At 39.9% G+C, this 24,634-nt stretch overlaps 1 protein-coding gene across 2 annotated transcripts in view; it reads right to left on the bottom strand.

The window, feature by feature from the left end:
• Window positions 1–24,373, bottom strand: part of LOC131492730 (uncharacterized) — a 41,221-nt gene extending 16,848 nt beyond the window's left edge. Inside the window, exons 1-2 of one of the 2 annotated variants that reach the window (XR_009252266.1) lie at window positions 24,214–24,373; window positions 16,036–16,370 (exon numbers count right to left, since the gene is read on the bottom strand). Coding sequence is in view for 1 of the 2 variants with exons in the window: in XM_058696466.1 (XP_058552449.1) it covers window positions 16,036–16,080; window positions 24,214–24,333 (165 nt within the window). In the remaining variant the exon portion in view is untranslated. The remainder of the gene's footprint in view (window positions 1–16,035; window positions 16,371–24,213) is intronic. The other variant, XM_058696466.1, reaches the window with a different exon arrangement.
• Window positions 24,374–24,634: the final 261 nt, after the last annotated feature.

Raw genomic sequence — 24,634 nt, 5'->3', positions numbered from 1 at the left:
CAGTCGGTTAAGCGTCCGACTTCAGCCAGGTCACGATCTCGCGGTCTGTGAGTTCGAGCCCCGCGTCAGGCTCTGGGCTGATGGCTCGGAGCCTGGAGCCTGTTTCTGATTCTGTGTCTCCCTCTCTCTCTGCCCCTCCCCCGTTCATGCTCTGTCTCTCTCTGTCCAAAAATAAATAAAAAACGTTGAAAAAAAAATAAAAAAAAAAAAGAAAAAGAAAATAACTTCTTGGATATGACACCAAAAGTGCAAGCAAAACAAATAAAAATAGATAAATCGGAATATATCAAATTTTAAAACTTCTGTGCATCAGAGAACAGAATCAACAGTGAAAAAAGTTAACCTAAAGAATAGAAGAAATATTTGCAAATCATATTACTGATAAAAGGTTAATATCCAGGATGTATAAAGAACTACAACTCAACAACAACAAACAGTCCAATTAAAAAATGGGCAAAGAACTCGAGTAGACATTTCTCCAAAGAAGATATACAAATGGTCAACAAGCCATGAAAAGATGCTCAACATCACTAATCATGCAAATTAAAGAGAGAGAATAGAGAGAGAGAATAACAAGTAACGGACAAGATGTGGAGTAATTGGAGCCTTTGGTGGGAATGTGAGGTAGTACACTATGGTTCCACTATGGAACACAGTATGACAAGTCCTAAAAAAATTAAAAATACAACTGCCATATGATCCAACCATCTTACTTCTAGGCATATATTCAAAGGAATTGAAAGCAGGATCTCAAAGAGATATATGTACACTCATTACTCACAATAACCAAAACTGAAAAGAAAGTAGCTTAAGGTGTCCATTGAAGGATGAACGGATAAACAAAATGTGGTATATGCATACAATGGAATATTGTTCAGCCTTAAAAAGGAAAGAAACTCAGACACATGCTATAATATTTAGGAACCTTAGGGGCATTATGCTAAGTGAAATGAGACAGTCACAACACAGTAAATACTGTATGATTCCACTTATATGAGATACCTAGAGTAGTCAAATTCATAGAGACAGAAAGTAAAAGAGTATTTGCCAGGGACAGGGGGAGGGGAAATGGGGAATTGCTGTTTAATGAGTATAGAGTTTCAGTTTCATAAGATGAAAAGAGTGCTGGGGGCTCCTGGTTGGCTCAGTCAGTTAAGCATCCAACTTCAGCTCAGGTCATGATATCGCGGTTCATGGGTTCAAGCCCCAAGTTGGGCTCTGTACTGACAGCTCTGAGCCTGGAGCCTGCTTCAGATTCTGTGTCACCCTCTCTCTGCCCCTCCCCCACTCATGCTCGCTCGCTCTCGCTCGCTCTCTCTCTCTCAAAAATAAAAACATTTTTAAAAATTAACAAAATACAATTTTCTTTAAGCCTAGAGCAAGAGGTCCATATTATCCAACTCCCTCCCTGGCCAAGTATGTTCCTGAGTTTTTGGAGGACACGTGGTATGTGTTTCATCATTAATGGATGATGCAGGCAGCAAACTCTTTCACAGTCCTCCCATGGAGAGGTGGAGTGTTTCCTCTCCACTTGAATCTGGGCTGATTTCTGATGGCTTTGACCAATGGAATATGGCAGAAGTTATGCCATGAAAGATTCTAGGTTAGGCTGCAAGAGAACAGGCATTTCCACCTGGATCTCTTGGAGCTCTGAGCTGCCATGTAAGCAATCCAGCTACCCCACTAGAAAGACCACAGAGAGAGACCCTAAGTTTGCATGGAGGGGAAGAGCAGCCAGCTGGGCACTGCCTTCCAGACATCCTGCCGAGGTACGTGGGTGGACCTATCCTAGACCCTCCAGATCAAACCGGCCTTTCCAGTCGACATCACACAGAGCACAAAAAACTCGTCCAGCTAAGCCCTGCCAAAATTACGGGCCCACAAAGCAATGAAATAAAGTATTATTGGTATAGTTTCTTATAAAGCAATAGACAACTAGAAAAAACGCTTTAAGAATTTAGTCTTTGAAACTTCTTCCCTCCTTCCTAATGACTGAAATGAAATGATAAAAGGACAAAGAGGAATGTAATTGCAGATTGATGTCAAGATGAAAATGAACTTAGAAAAGTGAAGATCTCATTTTAGCATAAAATTATATGCTTATGTTATTGAAAGTGAAGATCACATGGGAAAGGGCCAGATAAGTACTAATCATACACAATAATTCATTTCATACAGGGATGAAAAATATCAGTGAGGACATGGGAGCATCTTTGCTATTGCTAGCTTTATCTTCTAATTACATACCCCGTGCTGATATTTTGCCTGTAATACCGAACACACCCGCCCACTGTTCACTGAATCTACTCACAAAGCTGAACTAAGAAATGGTAGGTGGATGTCGGAATGGAGCACAGAGGAGGAGGACAGTACGTTAGAATTGGCTGAGGGGCGCCTGGGTGGCTCAGTCGGTTCAGCATTCATTTCTTGATCTCAGCTCAGGTCATGATCTCACAGTTCGTAAGATTGAGCCCTGCATCAGGCTTTATGCTGACGGTGTGAAACCTGCTTGGGATTCTCTCTCTCCCTTCCTCTCTCTCTCTCTCTGCCCCTCCCCCACTCATGCGCTCACTCGCTCTCTTAAAATAAATAAATAAACATGAAAAATTTTTGATTGAGGCAGAACTGTCTGATACTGCTCTCTGCTCAGACAATAAAGTCTCACAGACACTGAACGTCAGCGAACACCTATGTTTCAACCTGTTGCCCAGGTGGTTGCTCCTCAAGCAGTTGGTGAAGGTGATGGAAAAGTAGCAAATTTCTGACACTATGCTGAGAAATGAAGAAAGGAAAATGTACTTCTGCTTCTGATCCTTTTTCTGGGTTTGACATAAGGCAGAAGAAAATATTCCATCCAAATTAAAGACCACCTCTCACTTCATATATTAACTCAGGGTGTTGTATATCATCACTTCTAATCATGACTTACAAGTATTTGTTTTTGGCATTTTCAGAGGTCAGTCCCCAGCAGACCTATTATACAAGCAATTTCATTCAGCTTGGAAATTGTACTCTGTAATTACACTATCCTTCAATAGTCACCCTGACTAGAATGTAAATAACCCAGGGAATTATATGGCTTAACATACTTTTACATTCAAAATAAAGTTGGCTGTGAAATTTAAAGCAGGGGATATAGGCTGATTCCCAAGCTTGTCTTCTCTATAATCCCCAAAGCCCATATCCAGGCATTTCAATTATTTTGGTATATATAACTTTTAAGCTCACAGTGTTTACTAGGTTTTTCTTTTCAAAGTAACATTGGTTTGGGGAGAATCCTACCTGGGTGTGGCTCTTCAAGCCCTCACAGGAGGTAAGAGAAAGATATTCTTTTATGCACAATAAATATTTGGGTTTGACTTTAGGTTGCTTTCCAGCATCTAGTATCAGTTACTTAACAATTTACATCCTCTGCTACCTATTCTTACTTGTAAATAAGACTACATATTAAACACTTACTTTGTAGGGTTGTTATAAAAGTTGGAGATGAGGTATCTAAAGATATGGAGCCAAGGGGCGCCTGGGCAGCTCAGTCAGTTGAGCGTCCAACTTCAGCTCAGGTCACGATCTCACAGTTTGTGAGTTCGAACCCCAAGTCGGGATCTGTGCTGACAGTTCAGAGTCTGGAGCCTGTTTCGGATTCTATGTCTCCTTCTCTCCCTGCCCCTCTCCCGCTCACATTCTGTCTCTCTCTCTGTCAAAAATACATAAACATTTAAAAATTTTTAAAGATATAGAGCCAAAAAATAATAATAATAGAGATATGGAGCCAGAACTGTATACTCATTAACTATGTAACCCTGGATGAGTAGCTTTGATTTTCCATGACTGTTTTGTCATCTATAAATAAAAAGGAAGAGGTGGGCACCTGGGTGGCTCAGTCAGTTAAGCATCCAGCTTCAGCTCAGGTCATGATCTCACAGTTTGTGAGTCAGGCCCGCTTCAGGCTCTGTACTGACAGCTCAGATCCTGGAGCCTGCTTCAGTTTCTGTCCCCTTCTCTCTCTCTGCCCCTCCCCTGCTTTCTCTCTGTCTCTCTCTCAGAAAATAAATACGCATTAAAATTTTTTTTTGATAAGAGGAAAATTATATGCTTAGAGCATAGAGTTTTGTGAGAAGGATAAAATTATGTATGGAATATCTTAACAAGCACTTACTAAGTGTTAGCATTGATGATGTTATGGTGATGACACAATAATGATACCTACACATAGTAGTTGCTCAATAAATTATAGCTATTAAAAAAATTTAATGTTTATTCATTTTTGAGAGACAAAGAGAGACAGAGCATGAGCAGGAAAGAGGCAGAGAGAGGGAGACACAGAATCTCAAAAAGGCTCCAGGCTCCGAGCTGTCAGCACAGAGCCTGACGCGAGACTCGAACTCACAAACTGCGAGATCTTGACCTGAGCCGAAGTCGGACGTTCAACCGACTGAGCCACCCAGGTGCTCCTATAGCTATTTTTAATGTTATTGAATTTAAAGAAAATGGGGTAAGTCCTATGCCACATGTATTCAGAATAGGAAAACTAGAACACATGGTCTAGTGTGCATTCTATCTATGTGAAAATAATCCAGGTTTATGATTTGTTCAGGGCCTGAACCCATAAATATGACAAGAACAAAAAGACCGATTTTCAATAGCTTTATTCAGCTATTCTCATCCCAACTGTGCATTGGCATCAACTCTTGATTTTTCTAAAATGACAGACATGCAGGCCATACCTTTTACCCCAATAATTCTGGTCTACAGGTGACTGATATACAGACTATCTTGAAAGTCACATAGTCATCTGATGCATTTCCTAGATTATGTATGCCACAGCTCGTCCTAGCCTGACGAGAGGCCTCGCCAAGGAAAACCAAGTAAATTCAAAACCCATGTATCGTGTCCTTTACTACTAAAACTTCTATTAACTCAAGACCCTATAACTTGATTTTAGAAAGTAGAATTGGCTCAGTCTGGGTCTCTGAATAAAATGCCAGCTAAGGAAATTCAAATATTCACAGAAATATTGAAACACTTCTAGAAGTTAGTCATCAATTCTATTTTCAAAAGCTACATATTTTAGTAAAAATGAGTAGTCTTGAGATAAAAGTGTATGTGATCCTCTAGCCTAAGCCAGCAGCCACCAATCAGAGCTGTGATCATTTTTTGGGAGTCAGGGTTTGAACCTGGGTCTGTGTGACTTGATAGTCTGTGTATCCTTCTATCTCAGGGGTATATGCCCACAGTAAGAAGGATGAGACGAGGCCCCGGGTTTCCATCCCACATTCAATCCAGGGATGCAACCCTAATGTAAAAAGTGTCAATTTTACATTTTGGCTTGCCTTTAAGGAAAGATAAGCAGTAAGAAAAGAATTGTACAAATCCCAGGTAACTAATTTATTCCTTCTCTTCTTTGTTACGGAATGCCAGAATCTTTACACGTTCATATAACAAGGTAAACTAGTGACTCAGCAATCATCCGATTAATTTGCATCATGCTAATAACGCTTCTGGGTAAAATGGGCCAAATGAAAATAGTGCTGAGATAATCTGATTTCACTTGGACAGACCAGGTGACCTAGGTAATTGCGAAAACCCCCACTTAGTTTTAAAGTGTGTAAACACAGTCAGAGCATGAGGTTTGCTATATTTGATTTCGTCTTCACTATAGAAAACCAAATCCTCACTAAGACTTCCAATAGACCGGTAATGACGGTGGGGAATTGCAGGTCTCAACCTCTCCTTTGCGGGGAGGGAGACAGCTTGGGTAAGACCGAACACCAAACATTTACAAGCTTTGAAGAAATGGCTGATTGGAAATTGCTCCTGAGAGAAGATCAAAGGTTGGGGCTTTGTGGAGAGAGGAACAGGATGGGTTTTAAATCAGTTTTAAAATCATAATGCTTTGTCAGTCAGCTGAGCACAAAGCATCAAGGCCTTTGCTGGGCAGAGAACAATTTTGACACAGAATGAAATGGGAAAATAGGATGTAAGAGGGAAGCTTAATGAACAACTTTGTGTCGATTTTTAAAACTGGATTTGGTTTGCTTTAAGGAAACTTTAAACATAAAGAACAGCCAACGATGTCAAAAGAAAAAGCAAGAGCAGTAAAACCGTCCAGATGTGACCGGCACAAGGTACATTGGAAAAAACATGGGCTGTCAAGTCAGACACAGCAAGGTGCAATGTCTGACTCCACGGCTTACTAGCCCTGACAAGTTAACTTTCCCCGAAACTTTGCTTCCTCATCTGTAAAAGGGGGCCCTTCGTAAGCTTCTCACGGAATTGTTACAGCAATGAAACGAGACACTTCCTGTCATGCGGCAGGAATAGTGTCTCCAGTCGAACAGTAATATCAATTCCTTCCTCTCCCTCACCTCCAGACATCTACATGGAATAGTCTTTGATTATATTAGAAGCCATCCCTATCCTGGGCTTCCAAAAAGGAATGATACCATAAAGACTATAAATGACAAAGGAAAATACATGAGTGGTGTTTGGCTCACCAAAATCGGAAGTCCGCCCTTGCTACTAAGAGTGTGGTCGGTTGGGTGTGCCTGGGTGGCTCGGTCGGTGAAGCATCTGACTTGATTTTGGCTCCGGTCATGAACTCACAGTTTCAGGAGTTCGAGCCCCACATCAGGCTCCGCACTGACAGTGCGCAGCCTGCAGTGCGGAGCCTGCTTGGGGTTCTCTGTCTCCCACTTTCTCTGGGCTTCCCCCATTCACATTGTCTCTGTCTCTAAATAAATTAATTAATTAAAGTTAAAAAAAAATTAAAAAGCGTGGTCACTTAACAGCAGTGTGGCTACCCTCCGTGAGCTTGTTTGAAATACAGAATCTCAGATCTCATCTCAAACCTACTGAATTGGGATCTGCATTCTGAAAACATCCCTAGATGGTTTCTACGGACATGAAATTTTGAGAAGCACAGGTCTGACTTCATACCATCCAAGGAATTGTTTTAGTTTCTATATCATCTGGTTGTAGACTTGACTTCTAGAATAAAATGTTTAACATTCAAAGTCCTTCCGGAAAATGGGCTTAGTTTGTACTTTGAATGTTGTTCAGATACACTTAGCCTTCAGATGTTTTTGTGCACAGGGGTAGCGTTTATGTGTGATTTTTGTCTTTGTGTTTCTGTGATGGATATTATGAAGTGTTCTAGCAACCCAACATTCAAAACTGTTTTTACTTAAGGTGTGCCTGGGTGGCTCAGTCAGTTAAGCATCTGACTCTTGATTTCGGCTCAGATCATGGTCTCGGGGTTCATGAGTTTGGAGCCACATAGGGCTCTGCCCTGGTGGCAGGGAGTCTGCTTGGGATTCTCTCTCTCCCTTTCTCTGCCCCTCCCCCACTCGCACTCACTCTCTCACTCTCTCTTGCTCTCTCAAAACAAACTTAAAAAACGTTTTTAATTCATATTCAAAAATTAACTATTTCTTTTCTAAATATGGAATAATACTTTCCATGGCACCTCAAATTTAGCTAAATGGTTTTAAATAATTTTAGTTTACAAGAAAGAATGTTTTTAATTGTTCTAATTGTATGAAAGGAGATTTTTTTTTCAAAGGAGATTTTTTTTTTTTTTTAATTCTCTTTTCTTTCTCTTCTACATCCATGAATTGACTCAAAAAATTCAAATTTGCTTTAACCATTTTTTAAGAAGGAAGCTGAACTGGAGCTACCACCAAAAAAAAAGTCTAACATTGAATACAAAGGACAAAGATCTTCCCCAGAGGGGTCTAGCATCCTGAATCTGATGTTTAGGGGAGAACTCAGGTTTCTCATTTTCCAGACCAATGAAGCCAAGGTAACATTGGAGGGACTGAGCTGGGAAAGGAGATGACCTCTCTGTCTGGACAAAAGTCGAGGCAGCACAGAGGAGTAGTTGAGAGAGTGGGATTTAGAATAAGAAAACCCGGAGTTCTTATTCAGGCCCTGCGATGGGCTAGTTGGGTGCTTCTGGGCGTGATACGTATTTTTCTGAATCCCAATTCCGGCTTCATAGAATGAGGAATCACAAACCTCAGTGGATTATTGTGTGACTCAAACCATACAAGTAAATGCATGTAAGGTATCCAGAAGAGTACCAGCCAGGTAGTAAGGGCTCAGTGACTCAGAGCTGGTAGTGTCATTGTTTGCATGTGCAAAGTAAAGGCCTTTGGTTATGGATGCAAACCACAATGCAGGCGTTTCACCCTCCAGTACCCTACCCCCTGGGCAGCTGGGTATATGAGCTGTGAGAAGTATTCTATTGCAATGTTTAGATAAGAAATTATAGCACCTCAGGGCCCCCGAGAGGCTCAGTCAAAGTGTCCAACTTCGGCTCAGGTCACGATCTTGCGGTTCATGAATTCAAGCCCCACAGGGGGCTCTCTGCTGTCAGCACAGATCCCACTTCGGATCTTTTGTCCCCTTCTCTCTCTGCCCTTCTCCCACTGGTTTCTTCTCTCTCTCTCTCTCTCTCTGTCTCTGTCTCTCTCTCTTTCACTGTCTCAATAAATAAATAAACGTTAAAAAAAAAAAAGAAATGAAAAGAAATTATAGCACCTTAATTTATTGAGTGCTGGTTCCAAGCACTTCTGTAAGGGCTTTACATATACTGTATCTTTACCCTTCACAACAATCATCTGTGTTGTTGCTATTATTATCCCCATTTTACAGAACTAGAATCAGAAACACAGAGAAAAATGCCTTGCCAAAGGTCACACGGTAAAGTGGCTATAGTGGGCAACTATAATTTTTTTTTTCCATCTCCCTACTGAGCACTTTAGGTAGAGCACATTTAGGAAATGTTTGAAGGGGGATCCTGCTGTGAACACTGAATGGTGGGATGATTAAATTTGCACGTCGCTTGGTAAGGCTGTGGTGCCCAGCTGTTCAGTCAAATACTAGTGTAGATGTCCCTGTGAAGGTAATTTTTTTTTTGTAATTGACATTTTAATCAGTAGGCTTTGAGTAAAGCAGATTCCCCCTATTGTAGGTAACCTTCATGAGTCAGCTGGAGGCCTTCAGAGCAAAGGCAAGATTTCCCAAAGAAGGAATTGAGTCTCACAACTGCAACATAGAAATGCTGCCTGAGCTCCCAGCCTACCTGGCCTGCCCTGTAGAATTCACACTCAAGACTGCAACATCTCCTCTCACCTGAATTTCCAGCTTGCGGGCCTGCCCAATAGATTTCAGACTTTCCAACTCCCATAATCACTTGAGCTTAAAATAAAGTAATAAAATAAAATGTTGCTTCTATTTCTTTGGGGAACTCGAATACAAATGGGGACATAAATCTCCTCTCCTCCTCTCTTGAGACTTAAGAGCACAACACAACCAGTCACAAAGACGGAGGGGGAGTTGAGCAATTATTGACGATGATAACGACATCAAGTATGTACTGGGGGCCTATTTCCCATGGCAATGGCACCAGTGGCAGCTTCCCCATCGGGTTGTTCCTTCCCCATCAGGCTGACCTCCCCACTGCCGGGCCTCTTTGGTTTTCTGCCCATTCTTTGAGACTGGCTTTCCAGCTTCACTATAGACTCTATTATTCATTATCCTTCTTGTAATTTCCTTTATGTTTAAGGAAGCCCGATTGTCCCCTGTTGCTTACAACCAGAGCACCCTGATTACACAGTGGTGGAACAGTGATATGCATCTGGGCGTCTAACTGCTGTGCCTCCAGCCCTTTCAGCCTATTTCCTGCCACGACAGAACTTCTGATTGGAAAAGGACCTTAGCAGTCAAGTCCAATTTTAAAGATGTGGAAACTAAGACACAAACCATTGATTCTGGACTCTAAAACTCAGTGGGAACTACGAGAAATGACTCCAGGTGACAAAGGGTTATATAAAGAAAATCAAGGGTTATAAAAGGATTATATAAAAAAAGTTATACCTATCTATTCACAAATCCCAATATATCTAAATTAGGGGTTGAAGCTACAAATAGACAAACTAAGAATGAATTAAAATTCCAAAAAAAAAAAAAGGAAGACCTTTCTTATATTTCAGGAAAAGAAGCACTTACATAACTCATACAATCCAGCAGAAGAGAGAAGATTTCGAATAAGGATAAATTGAATCAGAGATGCTCGGGAGCTCAGGACCAAGAGACACTGGCCACAAAGAAAGATGGGAGTGAAGAGCTCCAGTGGAAATAAGAGGGATTACCTGGGTATCTACAATCCAAGCCAGGAGTCCAGCTTCACCCAGCTCCAGCTAGTTTCTCCCAGCTCAGATCCTTAAGAACCGTGGCCAACAAACATATTATCCTCAGGCAAGAAATTGGAGGATTCCTCTTCCGGGATGGTATGGCCCAGGGGAAAGAGCTACAGAGATTGGTACCTGGGAGTACCCCCATAAAACGACAAATCTCTCTCCAATCCTGATGATATTTTTAGGTTTACCAGTTGACAAGCCACCCTTATATGCACAAGACTCCCAGATGGTTTCTCAGTGCCCGGCTCTTAAATATGATCAGAAAGCCAAGCATCTCCAGATACTCGAGAAAAGTCTCTACCATAATAGTGAGGAGCCGATCCCCAAAACCCAAAAGGGAACCCCCTTACAAAATATATCTAGTGACTCCTGATGGAAAAGCCCAGGAAATCTTGAAACAAGTTGTATCACCACAATGATAATGCTAATTGACAGACTTGAGGAAGAAAATTTCATGAGATGACTTTATTTATTTTGGGGCAATTAACCCAAAGATGGTCATTTAGTAACATAACCTGAATGAATTTCTGCCCTAGCTTCCCTTGGAAGAGCAAAGCCGGGGCACTTTAGAAAACTGAATACTTGCCTAGAGATTGACATTCATATGAGAAGGCTTTGGAGATGGAATTTATTTCTGAGGTCCAACAATGTAGCCCAAAAATTGAACAGTTATCATATTCAAAAAACTTTTAGAAACTGAAGCATGAAGGAAATACTCAAAGCAAACAAACAAAACAAGACAAAACAAAAACAGTAATACAGAATCCCTTGCCAAAAGCTAATTTTGGAAGTTTAGTATCAGGAAAGAATTTTCCCAGTAGACCTATCAATCCAAACAATCTAGGCTGAGGAAACTGTTTCTGATTTGGAATGCAGAAAAAATAGACAAATATCTGTTAAATCTCCATGGGGTTTGGCCTCTTGATGCACTTAACAGAGAATGGTCATAAGAATGTGTTATACAGTGCTTTGTAATAACCTCTCTAGCCAAATATTTTAATAATTCTCTTTTCACTTGGTCCATTGTTGCCTAAAAAGAGCACTCTAAAATGTCTCTCTTGCTTTCTTTCTTATCTCTTTTTTTTGTTTTGTTTTGTTTTTAGGTATGACAATGGTATTATAGTAATTTTTTAAAAGACTACGTTTAAAGCAGTTTTAAATTTTTTTAATTTTATTTATTTATTTTAAGAGAGAAACGGAGAGAGTAAGTGGGGGAGGGGTAGAAAGAGAGGGAGAGAGAGAATCCCAAGCAGACTGTGACTGTCAGCGCAGAGCCTGATGTGGGGCTCGAACTCACGAACAGTGAGAATACGACCTGAACCGAAACCAAGAGTTGGACTCTTAACTGACTGGGCTACCCAGGCACCCCATACAGCAGTTTTAGGTTTACAATAAAATTAAAAGGAAAATACAGAGATTTCCATGTACTCCCCTCCCCCACACATACATGGCCTCCTCCAATATCAATTCCACTCACAAGAGCAGTATATTTTTTACCAAGGATGAATGTACAATGACACATAACCATCATCCGAAATCCATAATTTACCTTGGGGTTCACTCTTGGTGATGTATGAAGAGTACAATGACATGTTTTCGTTATTATGATATACAGATTATTTTCACTGCCCTAAAAATCATCTGTGATCTGCCTATTCATCTCCACCCGCCCCCCATTCTATACTATTTGGTAACCCCTGACCTTTTTTCTCATCTCTATAAGTCTGCCTTTCCAGACTGTCATATAGTTGGAATCATACAGTATGTAGCCTTCCCATATTGGCTTCTTTCACTTGATAATATGCATTTCCATTTCCTCCATGTCTTTTCATGGCTTGATAGCTCATTTCTTCCTGGCAATGAATAATATTCCATGTTTTAGATGTGCCACAGTTTATCCATTCACCTAATGAAGGGCATCTTGGTTGCGTTTAAGGTTTTTGCACTTATGAATAAAGCTATTATAAATACCCATGTGCAGATTTTTGTAAAGATATAAGTTTTCAACTCCTCTGGGTAAATACCAAAGAGTGTGATTTCTAGAGCATACAGTGAGAGTATGTTTAGTTTTATCTTCTTTTCTTTAAATTCTCCACTTTTGTTATTGTTGTGGAGTCATGATATCCCTGGTGATAGGTTTAGATAGCTCCAAAGAACAAGTCTATTACATTAGTAAAAGTAAATTTTAATATAATTTTCCCTAATAATTACTTTTCAATTATAAAGGTAATGATAAATATCAGCAATTGAAATGTTTAATAAGCATTGTTTTGGATTAGAAAATAATAGAGGATATTTAAGAAACAAAACAGATGAACATAAGGGAAGGGAAACAAAAATAATATAAAAACAGAGACGGAGACAAATCATAAGAGACTCTTAAATACAGAGAACAAACTTAGGGTTGCTGGAGGGGGAGGTGGGCAGGGGGATGGGCTAACTGGGTGTGGGCATTAAGGAGGGCACTTGTCGGGATGAGCACTGGGTGTTACATGTAAGTGATGGATCACTAAATTCTGTTCCTGAAATCATTATTATACTATATATTAACTAACTTGGATTTAAATTTAAAAAATAAAGGGGCACCTGGGTGGCTCAGTCAGTTAAGGTCTGACTTCAGCTCAGGTCATGATCTCATGGTTAGTGAGTTCAAGCCCCACATAGGGCTCTGTGCAGATACTCTAAATAAATAAATAAATAAATAAATAAATAAATAAATAAACAAACTTTAAATTTAAAAAATAAATAAAGTCAAAAGAAAGAAAGAAAAAAAGAAAGAAAGAAAACTCTAACCTTTCCCAAGAACCCAGTGGAACCCAATATCCACTGCGAGCAGTATTACCAAGGAAATGGAAAAAAGGAGAAGATGTTTATAACCCCTTAATGCTGTCACACTGGGAGGATCCAGATTTCTGTTTCCATTCTTTAAAAACCATGGGAATAAGGAATGGATTTCCCCATGCTATTGTCCTGATATATGGAAAAATAAAACAAAGTGTGGGGAAGACATTTTATCTTTGCAAAACTTTAAGGTCCTTTTCTTCTGTAGCTCTTTGGACTGAGTGTAGGTGAAATTGCCCAGCAGCAGGGGTCAGGAATAGAAGCTGAGGGGTATGCTTGCCTTTACCCAAAAGAGTGAAAAGGGAGTGCTCTGTGGAAGGAAGGTCATGGGGCTGGGGTGATGAGAAGAATGTGGACAACAAGACCTGAAGTAAGTAAAGCGAGGAACCAGGAGAAATGTCCTTGTTGGGGATAGTCAAAAGCATTCTAAAATCTGAGTAGATTTTAGGGTCTGCTTTGAAGTTACTTTTCTCTACCTCACAAACACCACCTTCAGGAGCACCACGTGCAGCATCCATGAGTGGGAGCATGTGTGTGTGGCCAACGAGGGGCTAAATTTCACATGTGGGAATACACACGGCAGACAGATGCAGATAACGGGAATAGAAAAGCCCTGAGGTAGACGAGACACAAGGATATAGGTGGTTGGCGGTTCTTAAGAGTGTGCTTTGAACTTTGAAACAAGGATCAGAGAGATTCTTGGGAAACTCTGCCAAAAAACAAATTCCATTTAATTAAACAGACTAAGTGCAATTTCTAGTTTGACATACTGAGCTTTTATCAACCCAAAGCATTAGGCTTCTCTTTTGTTTTTGGAGGAAATCAGACAGAGCAGGGAACTTTTATAGAACCAGCTGACTGTTATTGTTCTGGTTTCAACCCACCTGAAGCACAATTCTCCTTTTAAAAAACTTGGCATTTTTAGGAAACTTATTTTTTTTGCAACTGGGTGTTTTGGGGGAGGCGCTTAATATAACTTAAGAAAGTCTAGGTTAAGCCTATAGATTTTTTGTTTTGCATCATCATTCATACCCCCTTATATTTGAAAACAAGACTTAAACAATTCAAGTATTTATTCCTGTTTTGTTACATCCATGTCATTCATTCCTTTTCCTTGGAAATACTTTATTTCCACTATCTCAATGGAGTTGAAGTTCTATCTTCTGACTTTTGAAAGTTTGTCTTTAAAAAATAGATTACTATTTCTCCTGAACTGAAGGGAGGGGGGGGAACCTCCTTTCATTAGGTTATTATTCACTCTTTATGTTTGCCTTTTCTTCTCTCCTGTCAGTACATTCCATTAAAAAAATCTCATTCCATAACTAGCTGGCTGAGTTCATTTCCACATAAATGTATTCATATCCCAGCAGCTACTTGGCAAAGAATTTTACAAAATTCACTGACCTTGAAAAACAGATAGGTATGAGGGATGCTCTAACTCTACATACCAAATGGAGGAATATTTACAACATGATGGTTTTTAAACATTGGTGGTTTCAGTGTACAAAACAGTACCATAACTGTTTATTAAGACCACCAACTTTATTCCCTTTGGACCATGGGTTTATTATTTTGATGACAACCTGCCAGTACTCATTTGCTGCAAGACGGTTGTGTGTTGCCCAGTAACGTGGGCAGAGGTTCCTGAACAGACTGCCTTCGTCATTATGATCCATATGGCCAAGTACAAATGAATGGGTGGGGAAGGAGTGGTTCTCACTCTGTGTCACAGTCACTCAGACTGTCCCAATGAAAGAGACAGGAAAGAGCCCAACCATGTGATTTTTTTTAAGAGCATTTCCATTCTCTTCATCTGCTGATTCATTGAATATCATCTCTCCAAGTCTCTTCTAAGCACTTATCCTATACATCACACTTTTGATCTTCAAGATGATTTTAAAGAAAAAGAAACATCATACAGGAAGAAAGTGCAAGGAGATTCAGAAATCTTACAGTCAAGCCAATTTATGGATCCAATATAAAGGAAATAATACTATCTTTATCATTTCTGTGCTCTTAATGGGAGCCACCATTATTATGAGAAAAATAATAACTATCCTTTATCCCACAGAAATGGAGAAAGAAGAAAAAGTTCAGTAATTCTATGACCCTGCAACAATCACTATTAACATTTTAATGGCTATCTTTTTATATACCTCCATAGGCACACACCCATAATTTTAAGTACACATGCTGATACGCAACAAAGTGGTTTTTTTTTTAATGTTTATTTTTGAGAGAGAGAGACGGAGTGTGACTGGGGGAGAGCAGAGAGAGGGAGACACAGAATCTGAAGCAAGCTCCAGGCTCCAAGCTGCCAGCACAGATCTCGACACGGGGCTCGAACTCACAAACCACAAGATCATGACCTGAGCCAAAGTTGGGCGCTTAACCAACTGAGCCTCCCAGGTGCCCCACAAAGTGTCTTTACCTGGGTAGCTAGCACTTTTTGTCTCTCTCGCACATCTCTTATCCACCATGTATTTTTCTCCACACACACATGGGTATGTGTAACATACACACACATGACCCAGTTCTAGTCCAGTCAACAGGGTGAAAAGAAATCAAGAGTTTACTGTCAGCCAGGACTCATATTTGCCCTTGTTCAACACCCAGTGATTTCTGTCCAGATTCTTGGGAGTGAGACCTGGAATGAAAATCCAAAAGAGGGGCTTCCCTAAAAACTCTGCCAAACCTGGGGCTCAGGCCGTGAGTGCTGTTTGAGAAAGCCTCCAACAGAGTGAGGTAGAGCACCGAGGAAGGCTTTTTTCCTGCTGTGCCACGAGCACAGTGCAGCTCTGGGTAAGTGGAGGCCATGGCACCCGGTGGGAGACTGTGGGAGAAGCGACGTGTACAGTGCGAAGGCAGTGAGAAGACTGAAAAGAGCTAAGAAAGGAAAGGTCATAAACTAAAAAAGAGACAAGAGGCACTTTAGTATAATGGGTGAAAACACAGATACTGGAGCCAGAGTGTGTGAGTTTAAATCACTTACCAGCTGTGCAAATCCCTTCATTCCTCTGTGCCTCAGTTTCCTCATCTGCAAAATGGGAACAATTAATAGTGCCTCCTTCATTGAATGTATTCATTTCTTAGGGCTGCCATAACAAAGTACCAGAAACTGGATGGCCTAATTTCGGGAATTTATCACCTCACCGTTCTGGAGGCTAGAGTACCAAAACTGAGGTATTGCCAACGTTGGTTCCTTCCAGGCCTCTCTCCTGGTTCTGGCGGCTGTTGGCACTCTCTGGCTTGCAGATGCATCACTCCAATCTCTGTCTTCATCTTCACGTGGCCTTCACATCATCTTCCCTCCATGTGTGTCTGTCCCTGTGTCCAAATTTCCCAATATTTATAAAGACACCAGCCATATTGGATTACCACCCATTTCAGTAACTACATTTGAACTTGTTTAATAGGGCAAAGAGACTATTTCCGAATAAAGTCACATTCGGAGGTACCAGGGCTAGGACTCCAACATATTTATTCAGGAGGACACAATTCAACCTAGTGTTTTTGAGAGAAGTAAACAAACTCATGTGCATAGGTGCTTACTGCATTGCCTAGCATATAATAATCACTACCCAACCATTAACTAGCATTAATAATAGTAGTGTGTTGGGGCACCTGGGTGGCTCAGTCGATTAAGTGACTGACTTTTGATCTTGGCTTAGGTCATGATCTCACAGGTTTGTGAGATTGAGCCCCGCATTGGGCTTTGTGCTGACAGCATGGAGCCTGCTTAGGATTCTCTCTCTCTCTCTCTCTCTCTCTCTCTCTCTCTCTCTCTTTCTCTCTCTCTGCCTCTTCCACAATTATGCATGTGCTTGCATGTACCCTCTCTCTCTCAAAATAAATAAACTTTAAAAAAATAAAAGTAGTATGTTTTGTATAAATTAAAAGCCAAGCAATATATTTAGTGATGTACCTAGCAAGAGAAGCAGCTTGGTAGATGCCATGTTGTAACTGACTGGATGATTTATAAAATCATTTGAGATAGCTAGAAATTTCCAGAAACCTTGGGAAACAGGTAGAAGGGAGACTAAAGTCGTGAGTGAGCAGGTGGGAGCAAAAGCCAGCAAATGTTGGTATAAGGAGATTCACATGATACACACACAAAATACAGGCTTTTTAAAAATCCTTGATCTGACCTTTACTTGTATAAAAAATCGATTCAATAGCCACTCTAGTTTGGTCCACCTGGTACTCCATAGAAATCCATGTGTAGGCTCCTGGCTTTCTCCTGAATTACATTTTAGCCCGCAAGATCAAGGATTGACAGAGAAAATCAGGAATGTGAATATGTGAGTGTCGAGGGAGCTTATAATATAAATAAAGTAGAAAGCCAACATATTCATTTTTTTGAGAGATAGTCCACAAGTGAGTGATGGGCAGAGAGAGAGAGAGAGAGAGAGAGAGAGAAGTGGGGCTTGTATTTACTCGAAGCAGGGCTCAAGCTCACCCAATGTGGAATTCAAACTCACAAACCATGAGATAATGGCCTGAACTGAAGTCAGATGTTTAACCGACTGAGCCACCAGGCACCTGCCATCATATTCATTTTAAATAAGAACCGTATCCGGCAGGTGGGGCATATACTTACCAAGTTCTGACTAGCTCACCATCTCCCTGAAAACAAGGCATATGGAAAGTGAAATTGTCTGTGGCTTACTTGTCATGGTAAAACCAGAAAAGGGTGAGATTGCTTTGCAGTTTAAATGGTTAATAGCAGCAGGTTCAGAGAGAATGTTGCACCTGTCACTATAATAAAGATATAACTGCTCAGGGACCAGAATATTGGTCTCATGAAGTGAGTCCTTTAGATCTTTGTCTTCCTTCCATGCAGTCCTTCCACAGCCAACCCCAGACACCTGCCTTTCCCACCACCTCCACACCGTACCAACCCACTGACATGTTTACACCAGTGACAAGATAGTATTTTGAAATGTTAGTAAGGGAATTTTTCCCCAACATTCTCTGGCATCCCTTAAACCTTCCTCCATTCAGGAACTTAGGTATTTTGTTGTCACTGCCTCTGAGGATGGAATGGCAGAGGAGAAGTCCAGAGAAAAGGAATCTTCTTGGTTTCTGAATTTCAATGGTTTAGGCTCCTTCAAGAGAGGGAAGAATCCCACCAAGACAACAGATTGGGAGGAATATGATGCTCTAAGAGCAAGACTTCCTGTCCCAGACGTTACATAAGTCTCCCAATCTGGGGACAAGGAAAGAATCAAAGAATAAATCCAGGAGATATCAGATGCCTGTCTGTCCTCAAGGGGATTCTGGCCTGTCCCTGGGTCCCTAGGAAAGAAAGAGAGGTAGACACCTGAACTGATTGAGATTCAAGTTCTACCAATTGGGAGAAATGGGAGCTCAAATCAGAAGGCAATTAGAATTATAGGAAAACAATGCCTTGTATTAGTTGCAAACATGAGTTTACAAACAGTTTCTCATGTCACATTAATAACCTCTATCAAATAATGTAGTGTCCCTCCAGCCATAAGCCACTATACCTCCATAAGGAGACCACATCTCTCTGCTCTGACTTATTAGATTTTCATTTATAGTTGAAAGCTCAGAAAGCAAATTTCTTTCCCATTTTCTTTTTTTTCCCCCTTAATTTCCACTTGACCATGATATGTTGCCTGTGTCATAATCCAATAAATACTAGTTTATCTATTGGGACAACTAAACAGAATAATTGAAATTGAAACAATGTCAGAAAACACAGGATATGTTGTCTGTGTTTTGAAGATAATACATTATTACTCATATTCTATACAAATACAAACCATGGAACTACTACCTGAATGCACACATGTTTAAGTTCAGAAATTTTCTCATGTTATTTTCTATATCAGTTTACGTACATGTATCTGTAGACCATCTGTACAAGTTTTGCTTATGATTCTAAATTAACAACCAAAATATTGAATTCCCATAAGCTTTACATTGAGATATTTCTAACTCGGTTTCAATTAAGCATTCCATTCCAGAGAAACCAGACTCCTGTGCCATGCAGTAGTCTGGCTGAAGGCTCTCCAAGTGCAGGAAGAATATTTAGCATTGATGTTCAGTGCCTAATTTTGAAATTTTAATTATTTGGCTTAAGCATAAGGTCACTTATTTTTTAATAGGTCTCCCCTCTTTGAAATTTTTAACTGGCTCACTCAGTCATCTTGACTAGCCTGAAAATAATTGAGAGAGAGAAGTATATATCTTCTCAGTTGCTACCTGCCTTCATCCTCCCCACACACAAACCCACACCAATTAAGTATGTGCAATGCAGGAATGAGTCAAGACTTAAAGGTTAAGAGCCACACTATTGATCAAAAGTCAGAATTTTGTAGCTAAGAAGAGACCTTCAGAATATGACAGAAGACTGTAAACATGGGAAATTTTCCCACAAGCAAAACTGTAGCATGGGCCCACATTACATGACTTCTCAGCGTACACCCCTAAAGTTAACCGAAAAGTTTTGAACTGCCACCTGAGCAATGACACCATAGGCCTCAAGGCCAAGCTGCGGGATCTGATGATCTTAAAATAATGGCGGAAATTCTCCTGGTATCCACAGTTCATTTTCCTTTAAGCATTTTGGAAGAGACTATAATACGGGCTTCCCTATTGCCTCAACATGTGAAATCTATTTCTTTCAACAGAGAAACGGGAGGTTGGCGGTATGGATAAGGGAGTATTTGTTGTTTAAGGAAAAGACCCCGTTGAGTTCAAAGAGAAGCTGAGACAAAAAAAAAAAAAAAAGAGGGGGTCAGAAAAGGAGAGGGAAAATAACATCTTTCTATTCTTTCTAATGCATTATTCTCCCTCCAGGGAGATAGATATAGATTTTTTTTTCTTCTAAAAATCAGATTTTTCTTCACTTTGGCAGGAGATAGAATTGGTTTGTGAACACTTTGTGCTGTAAAACTTTGCCTGGAGCGGAGTTTCTGTAGTACAGAAGGGTCATGACAAATCTGGGTACAAAGAGAATAAAAAAGGAAGAAGAAACCATGTGTTCAGCACAGATGATATAACAAAATTGTTCTCCCATTTGAAGGGGGTCTCAGTTAAACGAAATCTAAAACTAGTGTATCCCTTCCAAACTGTTAGAGAATTCTGATAAATATACATGCACCCCATATCCAAACAATACATTCATTCTGTAGAACACACAAATATTCTGCCCTTCAGTTAAGCTGCACTGACAGACTGCTCCAAATGCACCTTAAAAACTACTGACAGTTTTAACTATCTAGTGCTGTCTTACACTATTTTCCTTTCTTTCTCCATTTAGAACAACCAAAATAGTCCCTAAATGAATATTGAGAAATAATAACATATATTCAAGACATATTTTCCAAAAACAACAACAAAAAAGAAATCTCAGTCTTTGTTTCAGTAAGATTGGAATAATAACAACAGCTCATATATCAATCATTATTATCTCATGTGCTCCTCAGAATGAGCTTGTAAGTTCGGGAGAACAGATATTTGCTGCGGGAAAAACTCTGAACAATTAACCTAGGACTTATAGGACCTCACCCTATCATGACTTCGTATAGTACCAGATAAATGTTTTCTCATATGAGGGTATATAAGGCCACTTAAGTTTCAAAATAAACGAAGTTTTTGGTTCACAAGAAACTGGAGTCTTTAGCTTCAGTAGGTAAAGCCTGGCATACATCATTTGTCACCCAAAAAACGCAAATTAAAATCTCTATGAGATGCTATTACATACCCTACACAACAGCTATAATTAAAAAGACTGCCAACGTCAACTTGAAGAAGATGTAGAGGGGTTGAGTATAAAACTGTACAACCACCTTGGGAAAAGTTCTAGAAGTTTCTCACAAAACTAAACTAAACTTGCCAGCAGTTTCCTCCTAGATATCTACCAAAGAAAATGAGAACATATGTCCATAAAAAGACTTACATGACGATGCTCATATCATCTGTATTCATATTAACCAAAACCTGGAAACAGCCTAGGCATCCATCTTTGGGGAATGTGGATATTCATGTAATGAAATAGTACTGAGGAATAAAAAGGAACAAACTACTGATACAAGAACAGGAATAAACCTCAAAACATTATTCTGGGAGAAAGTAGCCTTACGTAAAGGAATACATACTGCATAGTTCCATTAGTATAAAGTTCTAGAAGAAGCAAAAAGTAAGAACAAGGGTTGTCCGGGGACCCTTTATTGGGGAGACACAGAGGGAACTTCCTGGAATGATGGTTACATCCCTATCTCCATGGGGGTTTGGGTTGTTGCACAGATGTAAGCATTTCTTGGAACTGGTGATAAAGTACACTTAACATTTGTTCATTTCACTGTATGTTAATTTTACCTCAATAGAAAGAGAAACTATCAACAGATATTGAACTCTTAATTGATGAGAGACACATTAAAATATTAATAGGAGAGGGGTAATGGTTTCTCAAGCTAACTTCCAAATATATAAAACATTTTATTTATTTTATTTTTAAAAAAATTTTTTAATATCTATTTATTTTTGAGACATAAAGAGACAGAGCATGAACGGGGGAAGGTTAGAGAAAAGGAGACACAGAATCCGAAGCAGGCTCCAGACTCCAAGCTGTCAGCACAGAGCTCGACACGGGGCTCGAACCCACGAGCCGTGAGATCATGACCTGAGCCGAAGTTGGATGGTTAACTGACTGAGCCACCCAGGCACCCCTTTAAAGCATTTTAAAAGGTGGATTGCTGGATGGCTGGTCGGCGTATTGGTTTCTTATTGCTACTGTAAGAAATTTAGCAACTTAATACCATATGAATTTATTATCTTACTGGGGATCAGAAGTCTGAAATGAGTTTCACTGGGGTAAAATCGAGGTGTGGGCAGGGCTGTGCTCCTTCTGAGGCTCTAGATGAGAATCCATTTCCTTGACTTTTCCAGCTTCTACATGTTGCCCACATTCCTTGGCTCGTGGGTTTTTCTGCCATCCTCCAACACAGGAGCATCTGACCCTGCATCGACTGTCACATTGCCTTCTCTGACTTCTTTAAGGATCCTTATGATCCCACTGAACCCAAATAGATAATGCAGAATAATACCCCCATCTCACGGTCCTTAACAAAATCACGTCTGTAAGGTGCCTTTTGCCGCGTAAAGTAACATCTTTAGGGGCTCCTGGGTGGCTCAGTTGGTTAAGCATCTGAGTCTTGATTTTGGCTTAGGTCATGATCTCACAGTTTGTGGGTTCAAGCCCTGCATTGGGCTCTCTACTGACATCAAACAGCCTACTTGAGATTCTCTCTCTCCCTCTCTCTCTCTGTCTCTCTCTCTCTCAAGTGAATAAACATTAAAAATTTTTAACTTTAGGATTTATTAAAAAAAATAAGTAACATCTTCACAGATCCCAGGGTTTAGGACATGGACATCTTCAAGCAGGCTAATATTCTCCCAACCACAGAGGAACAGAGAAAAGGATAAACAGTTGACAGACCAAGTATAGTGAAATGTTAATTAAAGAATCCGAGTGGTAGGTACATGAGTGTTCAATGTGAAACCCTTTTAATTTTATTTGTTTGTTAGAAATTTTACACAATGAAACATTGGGAAAAAAGGCCGAAGCTTAAATTCTAACCATGACTGGTAGCTTGACAAGACCTTTCTGTGTCCCCAGAAGGGGCCAAGACAGTGAGTGGAACCAAAGAGAGCTCCTGGTCAAGATGAGGAGGAAGTGGGCACAGATGCCAGAGTAGACTGGGAGTCAGAGAGGAGGCAGGCCAAGGCCATGGAAGTCTGACCAAGAGTTGTCTGGACACCAGTGATCAAGGACAGGCAGGATGAGCAAACACCTCCCCAGAGCTGGTAGGTACACTCTCCCTGAACTCCTCCTAATGCCTGAGGGCACATAAGCACACCTGCCCCACTGCCAACTCTGAGAAGAGGAGGCAGAGGGCTAAAACCCCAAATTCATTATTTATAAACATAAAATGACAGAAAAAAAAGACTGAAGAACTTCCAAGGGCAGAATTAAATTTTCTCAACCACGTGGTATTAGGAAGTGGAAAGTAACCTTTTTTTAATAGGAAAAGGAAATTATATTTGATGCAATCTGAACTGCAGTCTATAAAATCCTTATCTGTAACATTCACACCCATTTAATGGATGAAGAAACTAAGGCCCAGAGAAGCAAATTTTCTTGTTTTCAAGCTCAGGGTCCTTCCCAATAGAAAGGAGTGTGGAGAACTGGTGAATAGGAGCGGAAGGGAGACTGAGAGAATAAAGAGAGGTTTTACTGACAGAGCAAAATAAGACAACCTGATCTGACTAAGGAAATAGTAGTAGAGGAAGTTTTCCAACTTATTTTTTCCCACTGTGATATTTTATATTTCTTCTGGATATTCAAAAATTACGGCTGCCCTAAATGTTTCAAATTGCCCTTAAAAGAAATTTCCTGAAATAAAACAGGACTGCCTTCTAGTAACAGTGGCCCAAAAGCCTTTCAAATATTCTTATACCTCTCCCAATAAAAGAAAAAAATGATACATAGTAGGGATGATATCCAAAATACACAACATTCTATATGGCAGGAGAATTCCCCAAATTTGACACAACTGTGAACTATCCACATAACTATACAAGTGCAAACCAGTCAAATATCAGCTCTGTATCCAGGTTATTTCATCCCTTGCCATTAGGAGGCAGGTACATAAACTGACTGTTACTTAAACAATGGGAAACCATTCTAAACAATAAGGCAATGTCTTGTAATAACTTGAGATTTATTATAATACTTGGACCATTTAGTCAAGTCTTCCATTCAAACACTCTCCTATGCTAATCACATCACAAATGTGCATAGTTGGAAAGGAAAATTTGAGGTAAATTGGGTTGGTATAAAATACTTTTGTTTTAATGCTGTATTATGCTTAGCATATGATGAGGCTTTCAATAAATAGGTGTTGAAGGAGTTCCTGGCTGTCTCAGTCGGTAGAGCATACAACTCTCAATATCAGGGTCATGAGTTCAAGCTCCTTGTTGGTCATAAAGCTTACTTAAAATTTTTTTTAAAGAAGAACTAAAACAAAATAGGTATTCAATAAATACTGTTGAATAAATTTTAAACATGAATGAACCAAAATACAAATTTCTTCTTATTGCCTCTGATGAATGTACTAAATTCACTAAATACACTCACCTTGAGAAAAAACTTCATGGCGACAAGGTTCCATCTATCATACAGGTGCAAATGTGAGGTAGATAGGAGCCATAGTGTCTCCCAAAATGGAATAAGCTTCACATGTAAGATTAAGTTCATTCATGCAGAGAAAGTTGATTAGCCTTCTGAGACTGCTGAAAATCTGTCTTGCACAAGAAAAGTTAAAAAAAATTAAGAGTTATCACACTAAAATATGTTCTGAGATGGAATGTTTAGAAGATAATCATAGGTTTGCAGCCTGGGAAAAAGAATGGCTATGTCATTACTTATACAGCTAAACAAGATTTCGATGCTTCTATGTTTAGTGCTTAACAAAACACGACAGTTGCCAAACACATTAATCCACTTCATTAGCTATTAAGTTAATGAAGTTATAAAATCAAAAGACCTTTGTTACCTG

The sequence above is a fragment of the Neofelis nebulosa genome, chromosome 13 (assembly GCF_028018385.1).
Source record: "Neofelis nebulosa isolate mNeoNeb1 chromosome 13, mNeoNeb1.pri, whole genome shotgun sequence".
NCBI classification, from domain to species: domain Eukaryota; kingdom Metazoa; phylum Chordata; class Mammalia; order Carnivora; family Felidae; genus Neofelis; species Neofelis nebulosa.
This window is presented reverse-complemented; position numbering and strand designations above follow the sequence as displayed.